Here is a 25,004-nt window from a genome sequence, read left to right as displayed (position 1 = left end):
GCCTCGGTCCTGCAGAGAGAGCAGAGAGTCGACCCGACTAACAAAGAGTCGCTTACCATTCCGCTCAGGCTTTGTTGTTGTTCTTTTCTCACTCTTATCTTTATTTGCGCTTTTGGTCTGACATTAACATCGGAGCATTATTGATCAGCACTCTGCAGAAGCTTGTCAGACAGATTAAATCACCTGACCCGGGTTTGGTCCCTGTGCACAGGCGCATCATCCTCCATGGAGGGATGCATTACCACCTTATCTGAAGGCCTCCTTTAATATGGAATATCATATTTTCAGTGAATGTGTTTTTCTTCACCTGGCGTGTTGTGTGTGTGTATATAGAAATACAAAACGGGCCGGATATGAAACAAGGTGTGATTAGATTGTGGCGTGCTCTCCAGCCCAGCCTGACATTTATTTAAGGATCCGCTCGCTAAATGAATTTGTCAGTGGAAATTAGATTCTGTTTCCTTGAGGAGATTCACCCATGACCGCAAACATCTTTGAATATGGGAGGCCTCTTTTTTAAAATATAAAACAAACCTGTTCGGCTTTAGAGCTCATGTAAAATTCATGCTCATGCTTTAAACATAAAGCAAAGCAGCAACTCCTTAGAAGACAGCGTGTTGTAATTATGGATGGGATAATAAGCGCACTGCGCAAGGCTGTTCATTCTCTGGACGTGCTTTCGTAAAACAATCCCACACAATGAAATTAAACCATGTACGGACTCAATGTGCCTTTTTAATAACCCAATGGGACACACAACCTCGCATTTATTCCAAACGCCCTTTTACCATTTTTGTAATGGACCTTACTACTTCGCCCTTTGTTTTGTTGACCTAATGGATTTGATTCCATTTTGACATCTTGTTTACAACTCGTAGCAACTCAGTCGGGACAGCGACACAAGTGTATTCCTTGTTAGCGGTGGTCCTGCCAGAAAGAACATCGATTGCCGCTGAGGAGGTGCGCTCCGTTAATCCCAGGTCTGCTCCCAGGTCACATATCTCCACAGAGGCTACGGAGTTAATAGGCGAGGAGAGGCTAGAGCGCTTTGCCAGCTGGACCGCCTCGAGCTTTTTTAACTAACTCCTCCATCAAAGTGCTGTGTAGTAATTAGACAGGGTTAGAACAAATGCGCCGAGTTCTTTTCTTATCAAATGTCGAGGCTATGCAAATTAACGATAGACGAGGGAAACACATTAAAAATAGAGGAAGGTACACAATGTCAAAAATATTGCATGGAGCAGCAGTATGATTCAATTATATATATGTGGATGCAGCATGAAGGTAAGCAAGTCAATAAATATGAGGGTGGCAATAAGACACTTGTGGATGCATTAACATATTGATGAGAAATATGTCACAATCTATTCGAAGGCGCCATGCATGTGTTAATGGAAACATGTAGGGTGTTATTCGTGCACATATGCGCAGTCATCATTATTGTCACGAGGCTGAGGGGAAAAGGATTGCTTGACTGTCACAGGTAAGTCATTTAGTGAAGCATCCTTATCTTGGAATTAATCACCATGGCAACAACATCCTACAACACCATAAGGTGAACACTGGCAATTTGTGCAAATGTATCCAATTAGCATCCGAAGCAGGGGTGGAGAGCCCTTTTTCCATCTGGGGACCTTTTATGGGAATAATGTTCTGGTGGAATGATTGAATAAATGTTTGCTGTGCATTTCTGATTTGGATGTTTTGGGGATTTTTTTTAAACTGTTATTCTGAATTTTTTCTTTCAGGCGTGCTCCAAAACTATTTAATCATTCATTTATGAGCAATGTAAGATCAAGGATGCATTCATTAATTTAATACATTTCAAATACTTGACATTTTAAAAAAAAAGTCTGGATAGATATACAATCTTATACCTGGAGAAATCAACAGAGTTAAAATTTTAAATGGTGCAGATTTTTAGAGTGCTCTTATTTGAATAGAGAAAGTGTGCCACCTGTTGGCAACTTCTCCAACCATGCATTTTCTAGCATAATCATTTGGGTATAGGGAAGTGATTATTCAAATTAAATATATGATATATAATAATTATAATATAATTTATAATAGAACATTTCACAATGGTATATTTGTGGTTCAATAATAATAATAATGATGATAATAATAATAATGCATGTACTTGTATATAAAAACAGAACTGACTCCCCGCAGATGTTCTACGAGATACAAATATACAATGTAAACACTACGCCGTTTTCTTTCGAATGGGTCAGGGCACCATTTATTTATTAAAGTTATGCATAACCTTCCAACATGAGCGTGGTACAGTACATGTTGAACTTCAAGACAGGATTAGAGGAGACAGATAGCAGGCAGGTTAGGAAGAGTGGTGGGGCCCTTCTCGAGGAAGAGACAAGAAACCTGCAGGCAGGACGACCGGGAAGAACGTATAGAGGAAAGGAAGGAAGGAAGGAAGGAAGGAAGGAAGGAAGGAAGGAAGGAAGGAAGGAAGGAAGGAAGGAAGGAAGGAAGGAAGGAAGGAAGGAAGGAAGGAAGGAAGGAAGGAAGGAAGGAAGGAAGGAAGGAAGGAAGGAAGGAAGGAAGGAAGGAAGGAAGGAAGGAAGGAAGGGGGTGGGCGAAGAGGAGCACATCCATAAAGGGAAGAAGAGGAGGAAGAAGACAACAGGACTAGATCAGAGCCCCGGCGACTCTTCATTCTAGTTCGTGTGAAGTCCTCGGTTTCAAAGACAACACAGAAAGGTTCTTTCTATACACGGGCCTCTCTCAGTGGGACTTCACTGGAAGCGGGGTGAGCCTTGCTAACACTCACATCAAGCCTGTGTGACAGAAGAAAGAAAGAAAGCAGCCAAAGTAGCAACAGCATGCACGCAATGCAGTAAACACTTAAAAAAAAAAAAAAGGAACCAAACAAAAGGAAAATAAATACATCTTGGGATAAAAAAAAAATCTTAATACATTATCTTAAATTTTTTCCTTTTCTTGCTTGGTGTTTCATATACTGTATCTAAATATATATATACATAGATCTTTATGTATATATATAAATATATTCTGTATATAAACCCACATTTCTTTGTACATTTTGGTATAAGTTCTCTTTCTTGCAAGGGGGGGAGGGGTGTAAAATGGAAATATGGGTGATTGCCTTGTGCTGATGAGGAGGCGACTCCGCCTCTTTTAAGTCTCTTGCTTTGTGTAGCAACAAAACGGACAGGGGGGCTTTAGTAGTAAGAGGACAAGCTTATAGAAGGTCCACCATGTCCAGGACACACGCACACACAAAGGTGGTAGCACTCTTAGCCCCCCCCCCCCTCCCTGAGGCAGAAGGTGCAGCTGAGATGTCCACTATCTCTTATCTGGGGAAAGACACAATGAGCAAAGAGCCAAATTCTGTATCACTCAGTTTTTGTGACTTTAAATTTTTTTTTTCAAAATGTCCTCAAAGTTCTCAGTATGACAGCCAATATACCTTTGTTTCCATCCGAGTGTGTGGTTGACTTCCCCTGCCTCTGACGAAGATTATTGTACTTGGCTTCAACCTCCTGGAACAATAGACGAATGGTGAGATGGGCACACGAATATTAACATTAGCCGGTGACGAATGCTTACCTTCAGATGGTTGAGGTTAGCCTGAAGGTTGCGCAGGTGAGACAGGACTTGTCTGCTAAAAGATGAGAGGCTGCCGGCGTGCGACGCCGACGAGAACCTCAGATTGATGCCCGAGTCGGCGGCGCAGCCTTGCGATGCGCTCAGCTGCTTCCCGGCGGGTGACATCTCCTCGTCGGTGCTGCTCTCCCCTTGTCCGCCATATCCTTCCAGGACTAAAAATCCTGCTGATAAAGAATCAAAATACAGCGGTCCCTTGAGATTGTGTTTCGTGACCACAGTTGTGATATAAAAAAAAAAAGTGTAATGAATTAAATAAAGTTTGTGTCATAATTTCATACATTAATTAAATGGACATTGTCTGATGTGCATTTTTCAGCCACCAGGCGGCAGTATTGTACTACACTTAAATGTGATGATGAAACAGAAGTCTGCAATTAGGCTTCATTGCAGACAGTACAGAATATTAGATGCGTGTTTCTTCATTTTTTGTTCAAATATAAGTCAGAAATGTTTTATAAGTTGTAATAAACTGTGAGGAGATTTTTTGGTAGAACATTTGACTATCTGCCAAACTGCTGCTGAATGTGAGGTTTGCAGCCACCCGAGCTAACTAGCTTAGTGAGGATGCTCACCATAATCTTCGGGTGAGTCAAAGAAGCCCGTGTCACCGGAACCCAAGTCTTGCGTGGGGTCTTCGGTCTGGGAGTTGTTCCTCTCCGAGCCGTTGTGGACCATCACGCGTTTCTCTACAGGCGTCCTCAGCGAGGTGGTCCTGAGGAGACGCGCTCCTGTGGAGCGCTTGGTCCGCTCTGCAGCTTCCTGCGACATGAGCTGCGTCACCAACACCTGCTTCAGCGCTGACACTGCCAAGAACGAAATCATTTTATTATTATTAGAATTATTACTAAGCATATTGTAAAATCCAAAGTGTAAATTACAGCATCACATTGGCAAAGGCTTTTTGTTTTGATATGTACTTACATGTTTTAAGTGCTTCATCTGCTCTCGAGGGAAACACATTAAAGGAGTCTGCGCTGCCGTCTTCAGTCCCTCGGTACGGAAGCTCCGGGTCCACAAAACCTTCCTCCTCATCCTCCTCTTCCTCCGTTTTCCCCGCCTCAAAAGGATTGTTAGCGGGAAGAGGGCTCGGAGTCACACGCCTCACAGCCGGACTACTTTCTTTATCTGGGAAGATAGTCCGTGATAAGCTTTATCCAAAGGAGTACAGTGATACAGTGGAAGAAAGGTATGAGCCCGGTTACCTGTGGACTGAGTGCTGCCAGTGGATGTGCGGTCTGGGTCTTTACTCAGTCTGGAGACGCCAGCTGTGATGATCTCCACACCATCTCGCTCTCCACTGGCAAACGAATACGATACATTTAGATCACAAGTTGGGGAGGGCTTTAAGTCACTGTATTAAGATGATGAACGGACATACTCTGTCTGAGGTAAAGGTATGACACTGTGGGGTTTGACCTTCATGGCTTCGGCTCTTTGCGTGATCAAATTCTGCCAACTGGTGAATAGGAAAAGGAAAAAAAAAAAAAACATATCAGCCTTAAACAGTAAACATTTGTTAAAAAAATGAAATAGATTCTAAATTGAGGTAAGTAATAATCTACTACAGCCCTGTAGGTGGCGCTAAAACATATTACAATGTTGGCAAAATGTGTCGTACGTTCTCTGATCCGAAACTGTGGAGGCCATCAGTTCATAGATCTGTGCACCGTTCTCAGACATGGAGAGCACGAAGAAGGACTTGTTGTCTGACAGGAGAGAAGAGGAAAAGTGACGTTGAGGGTCCTACTTCAATGACATTGCAGGAGGCGGGTTGCGAGCCAACCTGTAGCCACAGAGCGCACCAGCACAGTGCTGAGCTTAATAATGGGGCTAAAGATGTGCTTGGTGTCGGCGGTGCCCGCCAGGTTCTTGCTGTGACACTTGAGGATGAGACGCTCGTCTTGTTTCTGGAGAAGGACCAGGATGTCCTCCAACAGGAGAGTGTACAGTTCTGCAAAGACACGAACAGATAACATCAGTGAGTGTTGACAACTGTTTTCAGTCACCGTTTTATATTTTTAGATGTCTGACCAATCGTCTTGTCCTTGTTCACTTTCCATGACAGCGGCCCTTCGTGCACCATGGTTTTCTTGGTGAGGTCAAGGTTCTGACAGGAACATAACACATCACAGGCTAATTATTATTTTATAGAATCTAATTGCTTATAGGGCACCAAATTGAACGATTTACACCGGAAAAATAATCATCCCCATTATGCTCGAACAGTATTTCTTCGAATATTGGATCTATTTTAATAGATGCCATCTCTCAACAGCTGGTTCTGTCATCCATTTAAAACATATCAAATCAAAGGCTCACCCCCATATTGACGTCTCGATTTTTCTCTCTGGCAAAAATAACAGTTACTTATTTTTATGCTATTGTTCACCCAAAAATAGCAAACCATAACAGCAGCACCTAAATAATTAAAGGTAAAGAAATGCTCATGCTGCCATGTCACCTTTAACTCCAGGATCATAGGGTTGTCCGTCTGCTTAAGAGACGACAGGTCCAGTCTTCTCTGATAGTCTTCTAGCCTCTGCAGTAGGGGGGGGGGGGGGGACAGATTTGTTTTGTTTTTTTTACTCCTTAAAGCAAGAGCCATAAGCAGACAGAAAACACACACACCTGCTTATCTTCTGCTTCCTTTACAGCCTGGTTGACATGATTGAGGATCTTTCGACAGCAGTCGGCTGCCTGCTTAACTTTGTCCTTCTCCACTGCATCGTCTGAAAAACAATACGACATTAACGATGAATTAAGGCCCCCTCTGGTAAATTTCTACTCCCTCCGTCCATTGAGCCAGTATAAATAAAACAGTTAGGCAAGAGAACAGCATAAAACTTTGTTGCACTTTATCGTCTGTGCTTTCCCAGTGTGAGACCTCCTCTGCGATGAGAGGAGGTGATGGCACCAAATAATGAGTGAGACATTTGCTAAATTGTGCACCGCTGGTTCCTGGACCATTACAATGAGAATTTCCCAATTTGTGAATCGTCGGCATGTTGCCATACGAAGCTTGGGCGAGAGTGTGATTGGTTTGCAGAAGAATGTGCTCTTTAGTGACATCATTGTGGCAGTGAGAAAGCCACATGGGATTTACCAGTGTACTTGGAGATATTGTCCAGCAGCAAGGGGTACTTGGTGAACCTCAGCATCTCGACCGGAATAATGTCCTTCAGCTGCAGTCGCCGGCACAATCGGTTACTTTGCGCCTCCTGAGAAGCACACCGGGTTCTTTTTAGCACCCCACCGAATGCAAACGAAAGGCGAATCATGTCCGCATATTACCTGGATGAACGAAATGAAGCGCGAGTCTTTCTTCTGCTTGGTCTTGATGATCTCCAGAGCAAAAGGCTGATTGCTGCAGAATGTCCCCACGGCCTGTTTGATCTTCTCCTCCTCTCCACCACTGAACTGTTAGGTGCCCGCACCAAGACGCGAAGGGGGCAAATACAGACAGACAGTGGCTGGGTTAATGTGGGTCAGGGGCAGTTGCCATGGTGACCGTGTTGAACCACCACACTCTCAGAAGGGGGCCAGGCTTAAGTTCTTGTGGCAGAGACAGCTTAAATGTAGACGAGGTCCCGGGGACGGAGCGTTTAGCCTACTTATGTCCCGTAGAGATTTTTTAGACAAGCTTGAAATTGAATAGTCATGTACAAATCAGTCAGAATGACCTCATGTGAGTAATCAAAACAAACACTCATGTTTTCTTTTGCCGTCAAGCAATTTCACCCTATCAGTGCTTCTGTAACATAAAGGCATAAATGCAATTCCACCTTGAGAACTTTACTCACCCAGGAGAGCAAGTCATCTCCTATCTGATCAATGACCGATGACTCGTTGCGCTTTCGCACTGCTGCCATCTGCTCCAAAATGGAAACTGGATTGAAAAGCAGACGCGAGTTAGTCCGTGTGTGTGCACGTGCGAGTGTGTGTGTGTGTGTGTGTGTGTGTGTGTGTGTGTGTGTGTAAGCGCACCATGCAGTTGTAGAATCTCCTCCAAGTTGGTGAAGATGTTTTTGATGTCGGCAGGAGGTAGGATAGCATCTTTTGAAAGCTTCTGGTAGAAGATGTGATCCAAAACTCTCAGCATTCGCACGTGTGCACGCTCCGTGTAAAATAGCTCTGGAAAACGCCAAGTAAATGTTAATTAAAGAAAATAAAGTTTGTTTGATCTACAGATTTAGTAAACCAAGCCCTCACCATTGATAACTTCCTGTCTCTTGATTTCAAGAGGCCTGAGACCCGCCAGAACCTCACGTCCGACAAGCTGCTGCCAGTTAAGCGGGTCATGTTCCGAGTCTGTTCCCTGGTCGTCCTCGCTCTGGGCATCGGTAGCACCCACTCCCTCGAGCCTTGCGGAGAAAAGAAATCGGATTGTTCACTGCTGCACTTCTGATCTTGATTCTGATTTAAAACCACCAAGAAATAGGACCTCACCTTCTGATGGCCTTTGGTGTTCCCTCGTGGGTTCTACAACAGGAATACAGAGGTGGGTAATCAAGCAGCAGCAAGCTAGCAGCTTGTGTACGAATATAATTATTTAATGTTTAGTTTAGTTTTGACTGTTTGTTCAATAAAGTGATTCGTCCCGCCTTGCTCATGGTAAAAAAGCTAATTGATGCTCGTGTGAATGTTCAGGCACCTGTCAGTTTCTCTGTCCTCCTCTTGGAGTTGGTCCAGGCTGTAAAGGTCAAAGTGCGATGCAGGATATGGCAACCCGTCGAGGGGGTCAGACTGAAGACCGTCGCTCAGCCTGCTGGGGCCTGAAGTTGGAGTGCCACCTGAAAGTCAAGACTTGTGTTACAAACAAAATCTCACTCGCTCCTTCTTCGCAAAACTCACTGGTCGGTTAGCTTACTTGAGTCTGTGTCTCGGCTAGCATCGGAGCTGAAAGTGGTGCTGTTTGGAGATGAGGTGGTGACGGATGCGGGGTGTGTGAGCTCGGGGCCCTCGCTGGATTGGCTCCCCCTTAAACGCCCCGCATCCGTTTGCTCGCTGGGCTGAAGAATAGGCTGAGACAATTGCTTCTGAGGCTTGGGTCGACCGTCAAGGGCTTTGCCCACTTTGTGGAAAGAGAAGGGCGCTCAGAACCTCCAAATGCCTCAAAAGCAAACTCCGGATTTTTAGTAGCTCACCCGACGCTGCTTCAATGCGGCTGGGCCGACGCTGGGGTCCGAGGATACTGGGAAACCTCGGCTTCTTCACCTTCTCTTCACCATCCTTTTCTGTCTTAATGCTTTTCTGTTAATGAAGAATTCAAAAGATGAAATTAAAAATCAGGATAGTCGAATAAAAGGCAGTGTTAAAAATAACTAGCGACATTACCTTAATTTTAGGAAGAAAATTGATCCGGACCCGTTTTGACTCCAGACTGCGAGGTTCCTTGACCCTCACACCAAGGTGCTTCATGTATGTATAAATGACATACTGCATTGTAGTGCTGGAAGAGAGAAAAATAAATTAACTGAGCCTACCCTGGAACTTGTGACATAGAAAAACAATGAGATCAAGAGCCAATACTGCACCATATGTCACAGCATGCCATCTGGGATATGCTTCCAACATATGGTGGTGCGCAATGGGCCGTTTCCATCGTTTCATTTTTTTAATTATTTAATGCAAGCATATTGTATCTATAGCTTGTCTGGTCTCATTTTGAAAACAACTCATCAAAATAAGTGCTGCAATGCAACATTCATACAATACATTTAAATCAGCTTACCACTTCTCCTCTTCTGTCGTCTGAGCAGTAACCCTACAAAGGCAAATATTTCTGAGTGCCTCATTGACTTTACACGAATGTTTATGACCAAATCTGGCGTGTCGATTTGTTTCACTTACAGGATGTCCTCAATCTTGGTTATGATGTTTTCAGCATAAGAGCGTTCGCGCTCGAGGGTGACGCGATCTCGTCCACGCTCTTGGTCCAGCCTGCCCAGCTCCACTTCAGCGACGGTTAGGCCCATGCTGCGCTTTTGTCTACATGTACAAACATGTAATGTTGACATGTGGATGGGGTTGGTTAAAAAAATAAATTCTGGAAAATACATCGATATGAGAATCAAGTCTACCTGAAATCCTCAAGGTTCTTCTGAATGTCAGGGAGCAAAGAATCTTGTAGTGTTTGAACGTGTTGTCTGTTTATTTCCTCTGGGATCAACTCTGTCCGCCGTCGATCTGCAAAACCAGCCCAAATACTTAAAGTTAAAGAACAAATAGAGCCCCATTATATTTGACCATAAAAAAAAAAAAAGCTAAGGCAGAAAAACTGACCAAGATCAGCAGAAATGGATTCTGGAACTGCCACTTTCAAATGCTGAAAGAAAAAGGGCAAGTATTCAATACCCGCAATAATTAAACTGCATCATCCTTTTCTGCCTGTGTTCAGTGCTTACTGCTCCCCGATCAATAAAGAAGGTATGGAGGTCCATGAACATCCGTCTGGTCTCTTTGGAGTTGGTCTGCTTGTACAAGTCAGCATAGAGGTAGCACAGCTAAGGGGACACGAGACAATGAATGAAAAACGCAAACAAAGAGCTCAGACGGAATCAAAACAAAAAGCGTTGAGGGTCGTACCACCGGGGCCGGATCGAATTGAGATATGACGTGATGCATGAAGGCTGCGAGGTGGGCGGGCCGAGACTTGAGCTGCTCAATGCTGGTAAAGCGGTTACACTGGCCATTTGTCTGCAAAAGAAAACCATGGACAAGGACGTAAAAAGAGAAACAAATGTGATGAATGGCAATATTGCAATATACCTGCTCTTGGTCAGAATCAAAATAATCGTCCTCAGCTCCAATGATATGCGAGACGATACGAGAGGAGGGACTGCTGACGGTGGTGGGAGACAGAGAGTCCTGCGGGCAACACATTTGTACATTAGAGAATTAATGCTTCCTTTTAAAAATTGTCTGACTGCGGTGTGGTTGGACATTTAATCGTACTCCAAAATGTCCGACAATAACACCGAAGTGGGAGAAGGGTGGAGATGATTTGTACCAGATCAGTGGCATCCTCTGTTTCTGGGGAGTGGCAGGAGTTGAAGCTGTTCCTGGGTGTGCTCTTTGGACTCGGGCAAAAACTCTCTGGAGAGACGAGTCCAAACCCAGAAATCTGTAGGCGGTGAGGCACAACAATTTACAATCGACCTCAAATTTCCGTATCAATCGAACAGTAATCATACATAATGATGTATTGAAATTAGGATGAGGAATACAGATGTTGCATCACTTATTAAAAAAACAAAACAAAAAACCCCCGAGACCAACGTACAGGTGTGCTGCTCCAGGACAAGTCAGCACTTTGCTCTCCCGCCGCATGAGTGTGCTCAGTTTCAAACATGCTACCATCATCTGCATCTCCACCCGGAGCAGCCTCCTAAACATCCACAGAAACATTAGCTGCTGATAAATTAAATACATCACAACAGAATAAATACGACCAAAAATACAATCCGCTTAAAGGGGAAAATCAAGCTGAAAATGTTCTTAACAATTATGTATGCGCCGTCACTACGCTAAACATGGAATTACGATGCGTTCAGGGCAACCCCCTAGCGATTACATGAGGATGGACTATGCTAGATAAAGACGGTACAGGCAAAATAGAGTGGCTTTCCTCTGAAGCCTAATCCTCAAATAAGATTAGGATTAATGTTTGTCTGGAGCCTAAACGCTCTTCACTGACTCGCACCCGGATCTTCGGGATCCTGTCTCTCGATACCTGGCTGTGTGTTGGCAGGCTTACCTGTGTTGCGCCGGTGGCCTTGAAGAGCTGACCCTGCAGCTGTGGAATGTGTTTCTTAGCTTCCTGGTTGTCTTTCAGTAGTTTTGGGGAGGGGTTTCGGCCGTACTCTTCCTTCATCGCCTGGACAGCAAGTGACGTATAGTTCAAACACCCCAAACATTTTTCACCCATAAATCCTGTTCAGTAATTTATAAGATTATTACCCATTGAGGTGTGGAGGAGAGCCGGTCGTGAGAACTGTACGGGCGTTCTGTCGCAGGCGAGTTTGGGGAGGAAATAGTCACGCCAAGCATTTCAGACTCGGCTTCAGACAGGGGGATCTGGGGGAGCCCCGGAGGGCGACCCAGGACTGTGAGGGCCACATAGGAGCCCGCTAGAATAAGGCGGAGAGATTAGCAATACTATTTCGACACGACGGCAAGATCCTGTTGAAAAAAGAACTTACATTTGATAAGCTTCACCACTTCAATGTGGTTTGAATGTGTTACGAGGGTTCCGTTGACCTGAAACACACCGACCGTCAGCATGACATACCCAACACACAGCTGAGAAAAAAGATAGAGTGGCCACAAGGTGGCAGCCTAGATCCTGTTTAGACCTTTGACAAGAAAACAATATGATTCATGCAAAGGTGGAGGGGGGGGGGGGCGGGGGTAGTTGCAGATAAACACACTACCTTGATGATCCTGTCTCCTGTCTGAACGCCTGCCCGCATTGCAGCACCATCTGAGAAAAACGCAGTGATCAGAGCATGAAAGAAACAGAAAAGGAAAACAAATTGGTTGAGCCGGAACAGTTTGGAGAAAAAAAACTACCTGACATTTCAAAGCAGCTATTTGAGTATTACAACCGTGGTTATGTTTCATGAAGGACCTGTTTCACAGCTCCACCCCAAACAAAAGATTAGACTTGTGAGTCCTGTCCAGCTGAAAGTCTTTGACTTTTTACGAGTAGCATATGAAGCCTCAAATGAAGCTTCACTGATTTGCTTCCCGGGAACGACCGATACTTGAGTTTTGTTTGTGTTGATAAGTAGAAGTAATTTTCCCGGCAAAGTCCCCCCATGCATTGATGACACCTGATAATGCCGCTCAAATGGAACGACTCGGGAAATAAACAATCCGCAGCCACAATGGTGCCTCAAGTGCGTCAGCGGCGACTTCCCCGCGGCAGTTCTTGCAACAAAATAATGAGAATCGTCGTGTCTTGTGTCACCTTCTTTGACGAGCTGCACAAACACCGGATTGTCACCACTGACTGTGAGCCCAAAGCCATTTTCGTCTTTCTGGATGATGACGCATCGCTGGACCAGACCTGCAAGTGAGACACAGAAAGGGTGGTACGTGTTTTGAAAATGAGCTGAATCAAATGTCACACATTCATCATGTTTAAAGGACATTTTTTTTCTCTCTCTCTATGTTATCTTATAATGTATACAAGTTGAAAATCAACCAGAACTGTTTTGGATCATGGAGGTCAACTGTGCTGTGTATAGCAAAGAACAGCTGCACAATATCTTTGCGATACCACAGGAAATTGTTTAAACTCGCCTACACGAACACTCCGGTCAAACATTTTCCAATGATCATTACTATTATTCGGATGCGGATGCCTTTTGGCCGTGCATTTGTTTGGAAGGATGTCTGAAAGCGATCTGGCGATCCAGACATTGCTGCTTGTTTTCTCACAGCCTAAAGGGGGAAAACGATTCTTCTCAGGTTCTTAACGCGTGGTTTCATTAGCGTGGCGAGAGGAGATTAGCGTTTATCTAACGTCTGAGTGATAATGACTGGGCTGACAGGACAATGTCAAGAATTCCCAAAGGACCGATATTTTTTGAGTAAATACCTCGTTATCTTGGAAAGTATATTACTCAAAATTGACCCCAGCGTCTATGACCTTTGAACTAGTTCCTTGTTGCGGCTGAGATTTTCTAACCATTGACGTACCGACCGGAGAGGTGAATGGATCAATATGGCTTGTGGGGGGTTGGTGAGTGGAGAATGGGAGCTAATAGATGTGGAGAGGTTTGGGTAAGCAAAAAGCCTCAGGCTTGGGGAGGAGGAGGGGTGACACAGCTCTAGACAGAGGGGGGCAAAGGAGGGGGGCAGGGAGCGAGGTGAAAGCAGAGGTGTCAAAGTGATTAAGCCATATGGGCTAAAGAGCTGGTGTGAATTTACCTCGAGATGTTGATCTTGCGCTTGAGTTCCACGCTTAACTGTGTGTATTAGGTCAGGCTTTATAAAAACCTTGACAAGTGGGGAGTGCTGACATGGTCAATGAGCAGGCCAATCCATTTACAATGATGCATTATTCAGAGGCCCTAACTGATTTGTTATTGGCACCCCTTTTGCTGAAACGCTATATAAAAAGAAAAAAAAAAAAAAAAGGACTCTAGAGGATAAACTGACATTTAAAACTGAGAGCGCACAAAAGGAGGAGGATCTTAAAAATATCAAATGCGCTCGAATGATTTGTCGGGATTTCAAAAGAATTCTTAGCAAAAGAAAATAATGGGAATAGAAATAATCGATGTCATGATAAAATTGTTGCCTTTTTTTTTTCCTACTTGACAGGCAATGTATTTTTTTTTTTTTTACTGTTCATCAAAGCGATTGAAAGTGCACCGCCAGCTTTGTCTATGCTTGCACTTTCTCCTCGTTAAGTGCAAAATAAACAAAAAAGCACTGTATTCATCTTAAGGCATTCTCACACCAGCATGTTTAGATGTTAAAAAAAGTTGTGCAGATGTCACACCACTCATCCCGGCAAGAGGATCCTTACCACAGGACTCAGGCTTCCCCTCTGCTAGCACACTGCTGCTGCCACTCTTCTGCACCACCAGAGCTTCTGCTCACAGCCCCAAACCACGCAGACAGCATGGCGCGCATACACACACACACACACACACACACACACAGAACACAAACCAACAACACAAAAGGAAGGAAAGACACCAAATAGAAAATCATGAGGGAGGAAAGTGATCATGGGAAAAAGAAACCGTAATAGAAATAATAAAACACTCCATTTGGGTTCCTGGCGTTGTACTTTCTGATTTGGTTTTACATGGTGCTCAGTGGACACACGACTAGACGATCCAAACATTTCTATTTCTGTTTCATTGTAGCAACAGTGGTTCCATTTGTCTGACCAAAATGTGTCTCTTAAAGTGTGTGTGGCACCTCCCACAGGCAGACAACCTCCAACTTCCCAGAGAAAACAATTTGTCCATGTGCTGTTGTATCATTAATATAACCCATCATGCGGTGCAGAGGATTTTTTTTTTTTTAGACGGTTCGATTACATAAGTTTGTGTTGTACTGTAGCTAACTTTTTTTTCTTTTTTAAACCTTCTTAAACTCTTCTTAAAAGAGCATTTTGACGTGTGTAGCCGGTTGAAAGGCTTTTTGAAATCTGCATTAAGACCACCCAAACACACAAGACGCCACATTTGCACGCCCTCAAGTAAAATGGCTGACAGGCAGCTGCGTAGATAAAGAAATTAAAACGTAACCATCTAACTATGCTAAATTTGATGGATTTAAAAGAGACAAGACTATTTTCAAAACACATTCAGAACAGAAGCAGGATAAAGATCAGACCACACTGGTCAAAGTTTTCAAAGACAACAAAACCATTAGGTGGACACACATCCTTTCAGCATCTCAGCTGCCTTGCACAAACTGTCATCGGCACACACTTTTTTTTTTTAGACTGTGTTTTGTGTAACAACACAGAGCAGAAGAGGCGGGGTGCGCCGTTACAAACAAGGCAGTTAGATGAAGCGATGAGATGTGGGGGGGGGGGGGGGGGATTGCAGAGCACATTTAAGGAGGAAAGGAAAAACAGAACAAAAACAGGTTGGTTGCCTGCGAGTTAAACATTACCTGTCGGGTCAAACTCATTGGAGGAAAGCGAGGTTTTGTCACTTTTCGGTCTCTTGTCCGGCGGGTGGTCTTTGCTGAGAATGCTGCTGGTTCTAAAATGAAAACAAAACAAAAATAAATTCACCCCCAAGATTCAGTGAAAATGCAAATTTGTCAACGTTGAATAGTGAATACTGTCCGCTGTCTATCAAGATACAAACTGAAGAGTAAAAAAGTAAAATGGAAGTATTTCTAAACCGCATATAAAGTCACTTAGCTAAGATTATTTAATTTCTAAAAAAATAATAACAACAAAAGACGAAAACAAAGTTATGCAAGATCTCTAATAAAGCTTCGCACCATGGCAGGACAGCGTTAGCTCGCGACTAGCAAGCTAGCCACAGTTTATAGCTGGTGCGGCGCAAATTAGTTTAGCACCTAGCCTAAAGTGCTTGCAGTCATTTGGGATTGTTTCACAGCACCGTCAATTTCGGACTATAAATCGCGTTTTTTTTCATAGTTTGGGTGGGGGGGCGACTTATACTCAGGAGCGATTTATATACATATATGTTTTTTCATTTTATGGCTGGTGCGACTTATACTCCGGTGCGACTTATAGTCCGTAAATTACGGTATGTTACTTCAAATTGCCAGTACGCTTAATAAAAAGTTTTATGGTAATTCAACTATGGAATTCAAACAATTAGCATTCCGTAATGAATTGTGTTGGCCCTCAGAGGTTGCTTTGTGTAAGTGGCGGGATATATTTGTAACAGACGAAAAGTTAATTAAAGCTTGCGTGCAATGCATACGCAGCAAGCTCGACGGGCTTTTGAGAGAGGAACTGAGAATTCATTTGCCACACAGAAGCGGCAATTATTCACTTTGGCACTGACAAGAACGTGTGTGAGTCACAGCCAATGTGTCACGGTGGATAATGTGACAGCCAGAGAGGATGTGGAGGCGCTCTGCTGAGCAAGGCCGGAGAAAGGACTTTTCCCAAAAGCAAGGCCACGGCCGCCGCGCACTGGCTCGGACCTCGGCGGGCCATGTATGGTTGCCGCTGCCTATGCCGGCCCCAAATGTGAAAGGCCACTGTTCTGTTCGCAGTGAAAGGCAGTGATGGGCCGCACTTAGAAGAGGGACTCCTTTGTCCCTCACTGTGTGTGCATGCGCGTTAGCAGCAGGGTGGGGGTGGAGGAGGCCATGTTTAGTCTGAGCTCAGAAGACTTCTGTATTGCAGCAAAAAGACGATTCCGTACCTGTTTGCTTTCTTGGGAAACCTGCGGGAGTGGAGAGAGAGAGAGAGAGAGAGGAGCCAATGTTAATATCACGATGACCTCATCGAGATTAAAGCAAAAACCGAAGAGGGCAAAACAAGATACATTTCCATGAGACCCATCTCGTGGTAAACATGATAATCCAGATCAAACATGCGAGTTCTTGTGCGGCAGATTAAAGCGTTTTCCAGGTCAAATGTCCTCCGACTCGCAGATCACTCGTTGCTCGCGTGTGTGTGAGTGACATCACAACTCCGCACTTCTGATTTATTATTTGTTTTTCGAAAGAGCCTCGTTTCCTTGTGATTATTATATTACTTTTACCTATATTGTTAAACTGCGAAAGAACGCACCATTTCGGGACAAAACAGAGAGGGCGAGTAAGTTTACATTTCAGTCGTCATAACGGGGGAGGCCTCGCGACTAACGAGTGACTATTAACTCTCTTTCTCCCGGTGACAGTGTGTTCCATTCAGACTGGGCATCTGAATGGCTCGTTTATGAAAATGCCTCGGTCTGTAATAAGTTCCAGGGACTCAGCAAGAGAGCGAGAAAAAAAACTCCCAAAGATTTAAGTAACCAACTCCCATGAAAGCTCGAAACTGGAGAGACCCGGAAAAAAACAGCCATATAAACATAGAGACTGAACAAGGCGAAACCGAGCAGGCTAGCTTGGGTTCATGTGGGCGCTAATGAAAACAAGACAGTCAAGTACAGCTTGTTGTGTGATGAAAATAATGATAATAATAATGAAACTGCATTGCTCAATTTTGGCACATGCTGCCAATTTTTATAAATTAATATAAATTATACATGAATATAACAATTATTATAGTTATTGATGCTGTATGATGAAAATAATAATAATAATAATAATAATAATGAAACTGCATTGCTCAATTTTGGCACATGGTGCCAATTTCTATAAATGAATAATATAAATTATAAATTAATAATAATAAAAATAATGAAACTGCATTGCTCATTTTTGGCACATGGTGCCAATTTTATAAATTAATAATATGAATTGTAAATTAATCAAATTATTATAGTTATTGATTGACTGGGAACAATAAACCATTACAACCGAATAGCCGTCCTTCTCATTTGATACAAAATCCACCAGGAATCTTTTGGCGCATTAGTTTATTGCGAGATTAGGAAACAGCTGCCTGAAACTTTACCGGAGAGGTTTCCAACCAGCTGGTCAGACCTTATGGGCAAAATTCCCATATTCGCCATATCCTAAACGGTAGAATTGTACCGCTTCCGCATTAACAGTCAATTGTCTGTCTGGCAGACAACAGTGCTCCATTGTTACATTTCCTCATAATGACTTAAATACTCCGATGGACACACGGTAATGAGAACAGAGAAGCTCACGAGGGGAAAGAAACAGGATGACAACGTGGACAGGATAAGACGCATACTTAGTGGCGAGAACTGATTAAATTGGATTTTAGATCCAGTTGCCTGTTATCTGATAAGTCTGGGTGAACTGACCTCTTGACAGCTCTTCTCAAATTATGCAATGTATATTCACATTCAAATAAAATCATTTTTAAGTACCAAAATCAGCCTACCACCATTTTTGTTTTTATCGTGATTTTTTTCTCTCCAAATCATATTGAACTATATTCATAGAACTCATCAGCCAGACTTTTTCTTTCAGAAAAAAAAAAGTTCCTCAAGGCATATAATTGTTCCTCAAGCTTCAAAGAGCGAACCATTCAAATGTGCAGGAAGCGTTATGTGGGAGAAAAAGGGTGGGGCGGGCGAGCAGGGTGGGAGCGGAGAGGTGAGGGTGCTGATGTACTGCAGCGGGCCCGGGCTTGAATGCTCCATTGAGGTTTGCTGTTTTGATGGAAAAGTGCGCCAGAGCTGGGCCAACTTCAGCAAGAGTGGCAGCAAAGGGAGACCGTGACTACACCAGCGAGGGAGAGAGACCGACCGAGTGAGCAGCAAAGGGGAGGGAGGGATGACGAACAGCCTTATTTTTGTGAAAGAATCTCCCGAAAGGAAGAAGAAGGGAAATTGGTGAATAATTAAAGAGTAGATGAACAGGGGGAGGATTCAAGGGGAAGTCCTGCAGGAAGGATCCTGCACGCACACACACGATTAAAGCTGCACATTTAAGTCAACTAACAAATAAAGTTGAGAAACATTGGCCCTCTTTACACTCCAATGAAGAGTCATTATTTTCCAGATTTTCTTCCTGTCTGTTCTATATGGAGGATGGGCGGGGTGGTGTGCTTGAAGTTGACGTAGCAATTTTCTACTTTGGGTGGTAGTGCCACAGCCGCAGGGACGATGTGTGGAGAATTCCGCAACGTTGGGACTCCAAGAAGTTTACATTGGCAATATTCAGGTTCTGAAAGACCATGTGCAAAAACCTGCTCGTATCTAACGTTTGTGGACCCTACCTGCAAAGAATGAAAACAATCCTCATGTGGTGTTAAACCCGAAGGAGGCGTGGCCCGCGTAAAGCCCGCAAAGGATTGGGAGCTGCCTTGAGGCTGCGGAGATCAGAATGAGGAGTGGTCCATTCCAGAAAGACGACCACATTACCTCGCACGTAGCAGCAGCAGCAGCAGCAGCAGCAGCAGCAGCAGCAGCAGCAGCAGCAGCAAATTACACTGGAAACCGAGGGAGAGGGTCATATCGAGCACCTTGGGAAATTGGAAAGATGTTCCAACGCAGCCAGCGGGACCGATTTTATCTCGACTGCAGCTTGTCAATAAGAGACGGCGCGCCGCCGATGTTATCTAATCTGTCTACCTGAGTCACAAAGTGTCATTGTGCACAAACGCACGCACAACACAAAACGGGTCACCTTCGTTGCAAAGGAGAAAGGAGACGTCGACACCCACGCACTTGCGTTCCTCTCTGTATTGTCGCCATGTCGGATTTCAAACAGACTGTGACCTTAGCGGAGCCCTCAAGGTATCGATGTGTTAACTGGGGCACAGATTTAAAGAAAGCGTTTGAACCAGACAGAGAGGCGAAGGGGGGAGGTGAGAACGCAATTGTTGTTGGCGTAGGAAGAAACAGAAGTAATAGTTCTGGAGCTCAAGCTAAAGCCTCCAGGGGGAAAACGCTGCCCTTTCTGCCCCAATAAACCTCATCAGGATTCCTGACATGAAGGCCGGGGGATAGACATTTCTTCACGCTATGCTGTCTCCTGTCCTCTGGGACTGAGAAAGGAAAGGAGGTAGTCCAACGGGTTACGCTGTATAACGTGAAGACCGGAGGACTTCTCTGATCAGTCGGAAAAAGTTCCTGGCATGACGAGGCATGTGAACAAAAGCTCAAGGAGCATTAAGTTAGTTCGTCTTACTTTTGCTTGAAATGTGTTTTTATTTATTTGTCACATCAGTGCAAAAATATTTAATACTACATTTTAAAATGTCAACTTTACAAAGATTTGACTTTGTTTTTCTAGTTGCGGGGATTGGCTATGGGAAAATTAGAGGTTGCGAAAAACTCGATACGGGCTGGATCCGAGTCCGTGGCGGAACCTGTGCCCTAGTCCTGATGCTCTTTGACAAAGTGCAGCAGCGTTTTAAAGTGGCTGCTTAGCCCTGAATCAGCAGAAAGCAGCCGTGCAAGGTTAATCGCAGTGCAGTGGGAGGTTTGCTGCTCCGTTTCCCTCTGCGCATTAAGTTCTGCTGGCAAAGAGATGTTTGGGATGGTGTATCTCATCCAGAGGGAGAGGGTCATCACAAAGTACTGAACAGCCTCTTCTTGAAGAGTGAAAGCCGACCGCAGAGACTCTCAAACACATTTTATACCACGAGGAACAAAATGATTTATGTCATACAAGAACTGGATGATTTGGCCTTGAAATGAAATATCTCGACTGTATTCAAAAACAAGTTCTGCTTTTTTTATTTCTCCAGAAACCAAACAAGATTTGGAAAAAAAAACTAAAGAATCCCCCTGACTGCGCTTTTCTATACTCGCTCTTCTCGGTTCCCGGCCATCTTGTTAGCGCAAACCACAAAAGTGAGGATGTGCTTCAAACTACGGAAACTGCAAAAAAAAAAAGGAGTTTCGAATATTTGTGCAGTGATATAGCAATAATAAAGTAGCCACGCAGCAGAGCTAAAATTATTGGCATATGGTAAGGCACCAAAAGAAAAAAACATTGGACCTATGACAGACCCTTGCTGGATCCCTTAAAATATTATTTCCTCTGTTACCCAGGGAATCCAGGTATTGACTATCAAATATGGTCAGAACCAACTGAGACCCTTTTCAGATTTGTGTAGGAGGATTTCCCGCTTCCATTCCCAGTCCTAGCATTTTAGCAAAGCACACATTAGTGAATCGGAGTTTTTATGCTGTGGTGGAAGCTAAAAATGGACTGGAAAAGGAGCCCCAACATGCCAACCATAAATCAAAATCATCCAGTGTAGGACAGCACTGAAACTGCAAGATTAGAGTCTACTGAGAATCATAACCTATATTTACAAAATACTGTCCACATAAAAAAACATCTTTGTATCATCAAGACCGTTCCATACTTTAATCACAAAGCAGGAAAGTTTCCTTTTCAGATGAATTCCCAAATAATTCCCAATGCCGCTGGCCTCATTCACAGCTACAAAACATTTTCTTTCCTTGTCCTCTTTTTTTTTTCTCAGTTGTAAGGATCGTGTCTTTAGTGGGGTGAGAGTAATGTGTGGCCCTCAAGCTCCCTTCGCCTGGCTTAAGGGGGCAGGACCCTAGACAGTGTCCGCAAGCATCAGGATCATAATGCTATAGCACATAAAAGCACCAGCTAAAAAATCTCCACCCACTGTCTAGCGTCCATGGGCATTGTTGTTATTTGTTCCCCCCCCCGTCTTCTGTCTCCTTTTCAATTTTCTTCCACTTTGGTGTTGCTTCACAATGTAATAGTGCCCTTGAATGAAATGCTAGCATGGCAGAATGATAGCGACCTAAATTGAGTTTGCGTTTATGACAACCATAAAATGCAATTATGAGACAATGCAGTGAATTGGACAGGTATTTTGCCGAATCTATAAAAGAAGGACATGGAGGCCACAGTGGAGGATTATTTCTCATTACTCCTCACTTTGCTAATCATAAAACACAATGTATGGTTGGCCGAGGCATTCTACCCAAATAATCCAAAAGATAGTTTGCCCGGCAACATCGACAAATGCGACAATAATAAAACACTTTTGAAAAATTGAAAATAGACAACATTTAGGAAGGCGGCAGACACAAATGATTCACGAGTCAGCAATGTTGACGACATTCCCGACCAATGAGAACTTGCTCGGTGGTCAATTTTAAATTGTCACAAGTAGGATGAGTGTATTTGGTCTGTAGTCATAACCCAAAAAATATATAAACAGCTCAGTTTCTCACACAAATCATCAATACTACCGACCTATCTATCAAAACAATCTTGCCCTGATATTCCTCACATGTACCTGACCTAGATCCACAAATCTATGAGGAGTATACAGACTAAAGCTAGCCTGCTCCCACTGAATGCTATTGTTTATTTTTAGTGATGTCACCAGCACCACTTTCCGGGAGGGCCTCAGGGCAGGCCGGTGGGGCGGGGTAGGAGAAAAAGCGTGGAGATCAGCAGAACTTTGTGACAAAGAACCAGTAGCTCACAAAACTGACCCACAGTCCTCGATAGATGTTACATTCACACTCCTGGCCGACACAGCAAAAACACGTCATGGTGCCACGATCGACCTGGATTGAAACACGAGTAAATATTCAATTTGAACTAAACACAGAGGAGAAAACACTAAACATCCATTACTGATGTCGGGTTATCTTGAACTCACGCGACATAAATATTGTAAACCTGCGGTTTGCGCTCTCGATCTAAAAGTAGGAAAATAACGGTTGACATCTCCAAAACACGTTCTTCACACGGGAACGATCATAGCAACTGCGCTCCAGTAGGTTCCTTAGGGCCAAGCAGTGTTGTGGTAGCCGGACTAAAATAAATACAGCGAAAAGTGGGTGCTAACCATCGCTGTCATCGTTCCGATTGGGGGGGATGGTTAGCAAGTATAACGGAGCTTCAACTGGAGCTTGCTTCCGTCCTGATCTAAGTAAGCACATTCCAGGGAGTTAGCTTGCTTTCCTCACAGGTATGTGGGACTCAGGTAGGGAGCAGGTCAAAACGCAAAAGAGGAAATCAATTGCAAAGAAGAAAACCCACGCCGGAATTAACCTCATGTAATGCTTCCGAGGGTATCCTAATGGATTAAAGAGAGAAAAAGAAACACTTAAGTGGTGCGATTTATTTGCTGTTGGTGTCCAAGCTCTCTTGACTGATCGCTCCAATAAGATGATTAGGAGGCTGCGTCTAAATCCAAAGATCGTTTTAATGGGTGCAGGAGAAGGTAAGCGTTGAAGGCTTAGCGATGTTACCTAGCCAGACAGAGTCTCTTTAGAACACTTTGCTGGGAAAGAACTCCATTAACCGAGCAAACATCAGCAGTGTCTCCATCAAGATCGGATGTAGCTCCTTGTTAATTAGATTGCATGGCACAGTTATTAGTCAGCACATTGCGACAACGGAGCGATCGACTCGGAATGCACCAACGTCTTATCGGTGAGCTACGTCGGCTAAATCAAAGCGTCTCCAAGGAAGATCAAAACACCAAATAGAATTCAGAAGAGTCAGCACACCTCACTAAACTCCATTTTAGCCAGCGTTACATTATTGTGGAGAGTCTGCTCTTTCAGAAATAAAAGCCCATGACGACCTTTCACCTTTTCTTTGCGATGACACTCCAAGGGGTTGAAGTGACAGTAGAGGAAATGTGTGATAATCATAAAATCGGAATTTATTACAATATAGCAGCAGTGTGCCAAAAGTGGTATGTGTACCTCTTCCTGACTCGTCGGTGCAATATGGCTAAGTAAACAACAATGAAATAAGAACCTAAAGGTAGCTTTGTTGAGTATTAATGTGAAGCTTTCTTTAAACTTGTGTGGCACTTTGGCAGGTAACATTACCTGTGCCGCACAGGTAATAAAGATTTAATAATGAAATGAAATCATAATAAATCGGAGCCTGGGCGTTGTAAATGAAGAGATTGTGCTTTTCATATTTTAGCAGAATATATAATTGGTGGTTATACTTTACCTGTCAGTGAAGCTGGACTGTGTGTCACTCATTGGGCTTCCGGTTCTAGATTTGCAGCAAATTATATCCGATTAACATTTTCCAGAGTGTGATGTGGCGACTTGCTTGAGCGTCCTTCTCTGGCATTCGTGAAAGGATAGCCTTGGTGTTTCAAAAAAAATAAATATAAAAAAAAAAAGATGCAAACAAGAGATGCAGATGGCAAATATCCTCAATGTATGGGGGGTAGTCCAAGCAAGACGGATTAAAATGGTGCAGACCCTAAAAATGAATCAGTAAAAGAGATTATATCCTTCCTCTGGGTCATAAATAACACCGCTGGCCCAAATCGCATGCGGGTAAAACTCGCATTCACATCCCAGTTTTTGGGGTAATCCAATTTTACGGACACCGTGGCGATGCAGTCCGTCTGCCACCTCCCCTGCTCCCTGCTCGGCTTGAATAAGGGACTGAACGTCCCCGGCAGATTCCTCCAGTCGGCACTATGCGGTTTGCTATCTCTTGCCCGATTTCGTCGTTACCAAGAAGAGTCGTTTAATACCGTAATGTTGAAATCAAACGGGCAAAACGGAGGAAAAAAAATGGTTTGTCAATGATCTTGTGTGAAAATCCTCAAAGGAAAGCAGAGTTTAGTCTTGGTAGCTCTCAGCTAACAAAACAGATGCGCTCTATTGGGATGAAAAAAAAAAACTTTGCGTCGTGTGCTCTTGTTTCCACTGCAAATAAACCAAGTCCGAATCTCAGAGAGTGGAGAAAAATATTGCACGAGTGTCCAGTAGTCTTTTGTTTTGCGTCCCCCGGCTTTCGAAAAAGTATCTCCGCAAGGCAATAAGAGAATCCGAGTGGTCTGTGTATGTATTAGCACCGCTCGACGCTCCTTGACTCCATGTTTCCAGAACGGAGTCACTCAGTCGTCTCTCAGCACAATTCCCGTGGATGGAAAAGCAGGCTAGGCTAAAGTGGCCAAGCTAACGGGACAGAAAGTAACAAGCAGTCTCCTGCCAGCGACTTGTCGTAAAAAAAAAATCCAACAAACCGAAAAGGTGTTAAAACTTTCAGGGACGATCACGACCTTTTCTCACAATGCTCGGCGTCATTTGTATTATACTAAAAAGTTGAAGGGACGCAGGGGAAAAAATGCCAGTGTGCTGCTAGCAACGCCCTAGCATGCTAGCCGCCGCAATTCCTAACTTCCACCACCAACCACTTCCGCCGGGAGATGGGGAAAACTCCAACAGCATCCTGGCTTTCGAAGTGCGTTAAAAATAACAATCAAAATGTAATGTATTTTTTTTTAATGAATTTAAAATGTTAAA

The 25,004-nt window shown here is 43.8% G+C and overlaps 1 protein-coding gene across 5 annotated transcripts; it reads right to left on the bottom strand.

The window, feature by feature from the left end:
• Nucleotides 1-715: 715 nt before the first annotated feature.
• Nucleotides 716-24,883, bottom strand: arhgef12a (Rho guanine nucleotide exchange factor (GEF) 12a). Of its 5 annotated transcripts, none has more exons than XM_061281011.1 (39): nt 23,689-24,883; nt 16,539-16,559; nt 15,298-15,389; nt 14,192-14,257; nt 12,623-12,721; nt 12,084-12,133; nt 11,853-11,910; nt 11,611-11,780; nt 11,408-11,527; nt 10,934-11,038; nt 10,661-10,774; nt 10,237-10,518; nt 10,056-10,154; nt 9,934-9,976; nt 9,732-9,837; nt 9,502-9,639; nt 9,383-9,415; nt 8,986-9,100; nt 8,796-8,901; nt 8,519-8,722; nt 8,303-8,441; nt 8,098-8,130; nt 7,861-8,012; nt 7,636-7,782; nt 7,452-7,537; nt 6,943-7,068; nt 6,755-6,869; nt 6,280-6,380; nt 6,113-6,190; nt 5,683-5,758; nt 5,435-5,602; nt 5,270-5,357; nt 5,030-5,107; nt 4,854-4,948; nt 4,573-4,776; nt 4,224-4,454; nt 3,592-3,815; nt 3,452-3,524; nt 716-3,338 (listed from the first exon to the last, which is right to left on the bottom strand). In XM_061281011.1, exons 1-39 carry the CDS (start codon nt 23,718-23,720, stop codon nt 3,328-3,330), a joined length of 4,278 nt encoding a protein of 1,425 aa, XP_061136995.1. In that variant the 5' UTR covers nt 23,721-24,883; the 3' UTR covers nt 716-3,327. The 5 variants fall into 5 exon arrangements, with proteins under 5 accessions (XP_061136995.1, XP_061136998.1, XP_061136994.1 ...); XM_061281014.1 differs by lacking the exon at nt 716-3,338 and having other exon boundaries at nt 3,353-3,524; nt 3,592-3,812; nt 10,237-10,347; nt 10,420-10,518; XM_061281012.1 differs by lacking the exon at nt 716-3,338 and having other exon boundaries at nt 3,354-3,524; nt 10,237-10,347; nt 10,420-10,518; nt 23,689-24,882.
• Between the last annotated feature and the right edge of the window lie 121 nt (nt 24,884-25,004).

Source organism: Syngnathus typhle, linkage group LG6 (genome assembly GCF_033458585.1).
Source record: "Syngnathus typhle isolate RoL2023-S1 ecotype Sweden linkage group LG6, RoL_Styp_1.0, whole genome shotgun sequence".
NCBI lineage: Eukaryota > Metazoa > Chordata > Actinopteri > Syngnathiformes > Syngnathidae > Syngnathus > Syngnathus typhle.
The sequence above is the reverse complement of the archived record's forward strand: the minus strand, read 5'-3'. Positions and strand labels throughout refer to the sequence as shown.

What these genes read in the sequence shown, in the direction of transcription:
- arhgef12a (XM_061281010.1), bottom strand. Translation starts at nt 23,720, where the DNA reads ATGAGTGACACACAGTCCAGCTTCACTGACAG. An exon ending in GAGATGACTTGCTCTCCTGG is followed by an intron (nt 7,069 to 7,451) that starts GTGAGTAAAGTT and finishes GGCACCTAACAG; the next exon opens with TTCAGTGGTGGAGAGGAGGA. An exon ending in GAACAAGGACAAGACGATTG is followed by an intron (nt 5,603 to 5,682) that starts GTCAGACATCTA and finishes GTGTCTTTGCAG; the next exon opens with AACTGTACACTCTCCTGTTG.